Source organism: Pygoscelis adeliae, unplaced genomic scaffold, assembly GCF_000699105.1.
Source record: "Pygoscelis adeliae isolate BGI_AS28 unplaced genomic scaffold, ASM69910v1 Scaffold75, whole genome shotgun sequence".
NCBI classification, from domain to species: domain Eukaryota; kingdom Metazoa; phylum Chordata; class Aves; order Sphenisciformes; family Spheniscidae; genus Pygoscelis; species Pygoscelis adeliae.
The window spans coordinates 2,375,998-2,382,893 of record NW_008824772.1 but is presented as its reverse complement, the minus strand read 5'-3'; the positions used below and the strand labels follow the sequence as shown (position 1 = coordinate 2,382,893).

Here is a 6,896-nt window from a genome sequence, read left to right as displayed (position 1 = left end):
CCAGTTTGTTTTGAACTTTTGTTTGTTTGTTTGCTTACGTGTTCTGTCTTAAGGTTAAAACCTGCTAATTCTTTTGTGTAAGACAGAACAGGATTTGATTCCCTTCTGGATGAATTGCAGAAGTGTGAAATGGATCCTAAGGTTTTGCAATAAAAGAATTATGAGAGAATTGCTGTCATCCATATTTAGTATGTTTAAATGACAGATAAAAAGCCTTTAACATGATCAGTTGGAAAATGTTTTGAAAATACTTACCTTTTTAAGATGTGATGCAACTATTGGGTGTAACAAAACAAAATTATCTAATCTCTGTTTTTAATGCTTCTGCAGCCAGAGTTGGGAAGACATCACTAATTATGTCTCTTGTCAGTGAAGAATTTCCAGAAGAGGTAGAGCATTCTTATTTGTCTTCTATGTTTTATATCTATCCTGTTGTATAATTTTTTTCAAAGAGTGAGGTAATAGGCTCTGCTATAAAATAGTGTTTCCTATTTAGAAAAAAAATAAAGTCTAAAACTGCAGTGATGACTTCTGGAAGAGTGATGTAGGTTAGTTTAAATATATTTCTGCATGAAGATTAGGAATTTAAATTTTATCTAAGTTCCTTTCTTGTTTTTCACATGGTTAGTTAAGCTCATTTTTTGATATCTGAGGAGTGTTAGGGTTTTTTTTTAAGCAGTTGAAACTGGTCATAACTGGCTGCATATTTCAACATTAGAGACTCATAAATGGGAAGGTGCTGAAAGAGGCAAGACCCTCAAAATTTTTTTGAGTGTGGTATTTAAAGAGCAAGTAGATTGAAAAATGAATGAGAATGAGGAATTAAAAAGTCACATTGTATGACTTATACTTAGCCATTTTTTGTAACTAAGCAAGACATTCCTTTATTTCTACTTTTGAAGAATGTTTTCCTGACTCTTTTGAAGTAAAAAATGCTGAAAACTCTTACTGCTTTCTTCCAGAATAGAAGTAAAGCTACTTCTACGTTTTATTCCTTTAAAAAAACCGCACATAGTTCTCTCTATACCATAAAAAGAACTGCAGCTGCTGCAAATAGTTAAGCTTTTTACATATAAACATGAATGTTTATTTCTTCTGATCACAAGTCTTAAAATAGACATCATGTGCTGCTCTTTGAATCTACACTGCGCTGTGCTTAATGCAAATCAGTAGGTTACCACAGTTCATGAGTCAAGATTAGATTGTTAACATAATTGAATTTAGTTGCCAACCTTGCAGTTAAAAGGGAGCTCCAGTTTCTGTTTGTTCTTAAACTGCTCAGGGACCCATTACATTGACAGGTTGTTTGTTGATGAATTTAATGAATTGTAGGCCTCTAGTCACTTCTCAGCTTCTTCCTGCTGTATAATCTAGAATATTTCTCTAAATTCATGTTGAGAGAAAAAGCATCATTTATATATAACACAAAAATCTGCCTGAAATTCTAGAAATAACTTTAAAAAATACTGCATCCTATATAAACTGCTGAAAGAGACGTGCAATTCCTGCAGGTCAGTCATGCAGATCAGAGCTATATGGGTGTGTGTAACAGACATTTCAGACTTTGAAATAGTGTTTAATATACTGGGTGTTATCAGTAATCATTCTTGATGAAGATGTAAGTAGAGCCTGAAGCTTTACAAAGAGCATTCTTCTGGTGATTGGCTTTTCTTTTTTTCCTTTTTTTATTAAAAGAAAACGAAAGTATCATGAAAGGTCAGGGTCAGCAGGTAAAAGGCAATAAATAGCTGTGCAGGTTAAAATTAGGTTTAAGTTGATTCTTTCTGAATATGGATTAGCGTTCTCTGGAAAAAATGGCCAGCAATCATAGCTAGTTTACAGCATTTTGCAGTACATGCTTTTTATTAGTATCATGTTTTGCTTTGCAGGCTTTTCTGAGCTTAGTGTTTAGCACTCTGTCAGGAGCAAGGAACTTGTCAGGTTATGATTATGTAAAAATTGAGACTTGTATTTTGTCTGTCATGTTTGTTTGCCGTATCTTGAATATTTAATTTTTTTTAACAATTCATGCACTGTTCAAAGGGGTAGTTCTTGTACTGATTTCAGTGGGAGTAGGACCAGGATATCTTGTGCAAAAATTAAAATGTTTAAACATAGATTAAACAGTATTTAATTTGTCAATAATGACATGCTAACTGTGATGTTACTCTCCTGCTAAAGAATGTGTAGCACTTTGAAGTAGTTGGTTGAATTTGATAACCTCCCAAATTTTAGAACTTTTATTTATATGACATTTTTGTTTAAAGTAAATTGCAATTCAGGTTTTTTTATAGTTTTCACTATTATAATAGTTCTCTATAGGTGGTTGGGTATAGTGGATTTGAGTTTTATAGAAGCATTCATTGAATCCCTTAACAACATTGCTTTCTTGCAAAGCATGCAGGAAGTTCCTTATTCAGTAAGTAGACTAATAAAGAACGAGAAAGTAGCAGTGACTTTCAGTACATTGCAAAAGAAAAACCCCAAAGTACTTGAACTACTAATAAGTTGTTCTATTTAAAGCTGACTAATTGGCAGGTGTATTATAGTATACAACTTTTTTTGACCGTCTGGATTTTCTGGATTATATTTAAAGGCTTTTCCTTGCTGTTTCTTTACAACCCAAGGTCCCACCACGAGCTGAAGAAATCACCATTCCAGCTGATGTCACCCCTGAAAGAGTGCCAACCCACATAGTGGATTATTCAGGTAAGGACTACACAATACCATTACTGTTTGACTGATTTGGTATGAAATTGTGTATCTAACTCAGTGGCCTCTTTAACAGTCATACTGGTATGGGACCAAAGCTACATGTAGGAAAAGACTAGATTAAATAGAAACTCATGGGAAGTTGTCCTTCCGTTCGAAGCCTAACATTAACTGCTGCTGGTACTTCCGTGAAAGACAGTCGTAGCAATATTCCAGTGAAGTCAGTATTCTTTGTGTGACGGACATATTTACAGGTTCAGACAAAGGTGGGTACTTTCATGGAATTCAAAACTATTTTTCTTTCTTTCAGTGAAGAATTTACTAAGATGCAGGAGACTTTACATACTTTATATTCTATGTCTTTCTAAAAGTCTAAGTTTGGACACCTTATCCTTTTGCGTCAGTTTCATATTTTGTATTTTTGTTTTTTGTTATATTAAACCTTACTGAATAGGTAAATAGGCTCAGTATCAAGGTTCATGTGCTATCGGAAATATATGCAGCTGTTGCACAGCTAGAAAAATCCTTCTGCCATTTATAATAGAAGTCAAGAATTAGGCCACGTTAGCAGATACCTTCCTGTGTTCTCTTTCCCACCACCACTGAGGAAATATCTTTGGTGTGTTTACCTATTTGGAACGAAGAAATAAGGCATATTTTTTTCATTGGACTTGAGGTTAAATTTATGTGGAGTGAGTTTTTCTTTCTATTGGATGAAGTGTTTCATAGATGCGGTTAACAGAAGCTTGGTCTCACTAAAAAAAATGGACACTGCAATAAAATTAACATATGTCATATTCTGTTGTAGAAGTTTACATTATAGAACAATGTTGCTACTTATTATCCCAGGAAGGGGCTGTTGATAAATGTAGGGGGACGGAAACTATGACTCATTCCAGAGAGAACCTGTCTACAAATGTAATTACTCCTCTTGAAAGTAGCTGCTAAAAAACTTGTGTGCCACAGACTGTTTCTGTCTTGCAAGTTAATGGATCGATTTCATTATTGTCACAGTAGAAGCACTCTTTAGTGCATTTTATAAAAAGACATTTAAATAACAAGAGCTTTCACAAGGCTGTCTTATGAGCATTATGAAATACCCTAGTTCAGTTACTTAAGTTTTTCAGTTTTGTTTGCAAAAATGTTTAGTATTGATGAATGGCTTATTCTATTGAATGCAGAAGCAGAGCAAAGTGATGAGCAGCTTTACCATGAAATATCACAGGTAAGTGTCTTCTAGTGTTTACTAGAAAATAGTTTCTGCTTTTGGAGAAATCTTTCATTTCAAGTTCTCTGCATTAGATGGGCTTCAGTTTGAATTGGAAAAAAAACCACAGCACCTCTCTTGCTTTTCGTTTTGTTTTGTTTTGTGCCCTGTGCTATAGTAAACCTTCCGCTGTTTAAGAAAAGCAGGTACTGCCACTGTGTTGGTGAATTGAGCTTAAGCTTTGTGCTTCCGAGGGAAAGGACAGAAACTAAATATCTTTTAATCAGTAGGCCAAGGGATTGACAGTTTTTCTAAAGAAATAATCCTACCCTGGAAAGGTCAATTTCAGTTCTTTCTGTCACATTGTACTATTGCATTTATGAATAGCAAGGGATTCTTGGTAATTTTATAATTCCTTCTGTTTCCTATTTTCAGTTCTTTCTGAGCACCTTTGCACATTTTCTGTACAGTCTGTCACGGTGTTGTGTTCCATTTCTGGCATTTAGTTTGGTACTTGAGGGGAGGCTGCAAATTACGATTCTTCAGTTTAGATTTCTTGGTAGCATAGGTCTCTCTGCAGGCATAAGCTGTGAATGTCATGCTGCAAGACATGCTTTCTGGCACTTCTCAACATATAAATTATTTGGTTTAAGCTGTTGTCAGGCTACAAGTAGCTTAAACAGGTCAGGGACACAGTTTTTGACTAATGGTGGAACTGTTCTTACTCTGATGTTGTTATATATGGTTCTTAATTGTCTCTGTTGCTCTAGAGACTCTAAACTGGAATTCCATGCCTTTCCTTTCTTTTCATTTTAGGCAAATGTGATTTGTATAGTGTATGCTGTTAACAACAAGAACTCTATTGATAAGGTATGGTAACACATTTTATGCAGTTATTGCTTGAGATGTAACTTGTGGACTGTTAACTGTTGGCGAGCTGAAACCTGTATTGGACGTACAAAATGCATAAGACTGTGAGATCAAGTTGTTAAGAGAACATACAAATGTATTATTGCTTCTGGTCCATTTCAACATCCGACTTTTTTAGTCATTTCAGTCATCTGAGAAAGTTGCTCGTTAATCAACTCCAGTTTTTATTTCTTTCCTCCTTTGTGGGTAAATACTTCTTGGGAAAGAAGCAGTAGCAGTTGTAGTTGAACTTGTGCACAGTTCAGTCATATTAAATTTGAACATGTATTTTTCATGTTTGTTTTTAACCCCACTTTAGGTAACAAGTCGATGGATTCCTCTCATCAATGAAAGGACAGACAAAGATAGCAGGTGCATAAGTAAAGATGAGAAGTGTGAATTAGGCTGCACGTCGATGGGTGTCAATGGACAGTGTTGAGGATGTTAATTGTTTAAGAAAATCAAATTCTAAACTTAAAGTTTATATAAGAAGTCCAAGCAACAAGAGATTTAAAGTATGTAGGTCTGTTACATATGCCAGCAATGCTATTTACTTTGAATTTCATGGGCAGCTTTTACCAGGTGTGTTTATATTTGTTATGGTATAACTAGTTTTGGCTACATGGTCTGTATACATTTTCTATTGGTGGTAGTTTTGTATAATAATAACATGATCGGTTACTTTTGTGTTTAACTGTGTGTTTTTCATAGTATCAACAAGAAGTACATTTCTGTCTAAGTGTGTATCAAAACAGTTTACTTAAAACTGCTATAGTTTAGTTTTGCCTATTGGCTGCCTGTGATATTTAATTATGTCATGAAAATAATATAATGGCTTCCGGTGGGAGGTAGGATGCTAATTTAAGATAGATCTTTTTATGCCTCTGTCTTTAAAGCTCTTAACCTTTTTTTGTTTCCAGGCTGCCTCTTATATTAGTTGGAAACAAGTCTGATCTAGTGGAATATAGCAGTATGGAAACTATCCTTCCCATTATGAATCAATATACAGAGATAGAAACATGTGTAGAGGTATGCAAGACTTTCTGAAGTTAGAATGAGTAACAAAAAATACATTCTTGCTAAGCATGTGTGGCAACTTTTTAATAGAAAAGGTGATTTTTCTTTTGTTGTTCAAAAGAAAATATTCAAATATAAGTCATTATCATGGTGAGTTTATATGTTATTTTTCTTTAGAGAAGATTACACTATTGTATAATCAAATATTACTGTCAAATTCTTCTAATGTTTAGAGCCTCCTCACATCCTTGCCTTTCGCACGTATTTTAAATTTAATATGAAGCCAGACAGGTGTCTGCAAAGTATTGAAAATGGGATTAGTATGTGTGGATATGCCTCTCTCTTTCTTTTTTTTTCTTTTTTTTTCAAAGCAGATACAACTTTTTGATTTCTCTGTTATTGGTATGGCAGCAAATTGTAGTGAGAACTCCTTTATTAATCACTGAACAGGTACAGGGGCTAGATGTCTTTTTTTCCAAAACAGCACTGTACCCACAAGAGGGGGCTAGATCTTTAAAAGTTTGGTGCTTGCTTAAACTTCAGAAGAAATCACCAAATAGTCAAGAAACTAGCTAATCAATATAAGGATTTCTCTTTCAGTGTTCAGCCAAAAACTTGAAGAATATATCTGAGCTATTTTATTATGCACAGAAAGCTGTTCTACATCCTACAGGTCCTCTTTATTGCCCAGAGGAGAAAGAGGTATTTATACATAGATTCTAAGAACAAATAATAGAGGGGGGGAAGTTAGTAACTTTTCCTGTTCTTTCCTTTTCAGTGGATTTTGCATTTCTTAGTGTGTTCTGTTACCACCACCCCACCTCCAAATGTCAAGCGTTATATTCCAGAACCATGGTGATTGTTTTGTGTTGTATTAATCCGATCTGTCTTTCCTCTTCATTCAGAGCAATGAAGACAGTTTTTTGTTGCCCATGTGAATTGCTAAGTAAAATGAGAAGCTTTGGTAATGGCTTTAAACCCAATGTAATATGAACAAAATCATGTGTTCAATTCAGTTCTCTTTTACATATGCATTTCACAGTAACTCAGT

General features: G+C 34.5%; 1 protein-coding gene across 6 annotated transcripts in view; it reads left to right on the top strand.

The window, feature by feature from the left end:
- The first annotated feature begins 330 nt into the window (after positions 1–330).
- RHOT1 (ras homolog family member T1) overlaps positions 331–6,896 on the top strand; it is a 23,808-nt gene continuing 17,242 nt past the window's right edge. For 5 of the 6 annotated variants that reach the window (XM_009323704.1, XM_009323707.1, XM_009323703.1 and 2 more), the window contains exons 1-7: positions 331–389; positions 2,628–2,709; positions 3,894–3,937; positions 4,736–4,789; positions 5,148–5,200; positions 5,749–5,857; positions 6,446–6,547. In XM_009323704.1, coding sequence (XP_009321979.1) covers positions 357–389; positions 2,628–2,709; positions 3,894–3,937; positions 4,736–4,789; positions 5,148–5,200; positions 5,749–5,857; positions 6,446–6,547 — 477 coding nt within the window. In that variant the 5' untranslated portion in view covers positions 331–356. The remainder of the gene's footprint in view (positions 390–2,627; positions 2,710–3,893; positions 3,938–4,735; positions 4,790–5,147; positions 5,201–5,748; positions 5,858–6,445; positions 6,548–6,896) is intronic. The other variant, XM_009323706.1, reaches the window with a different exon arrangement.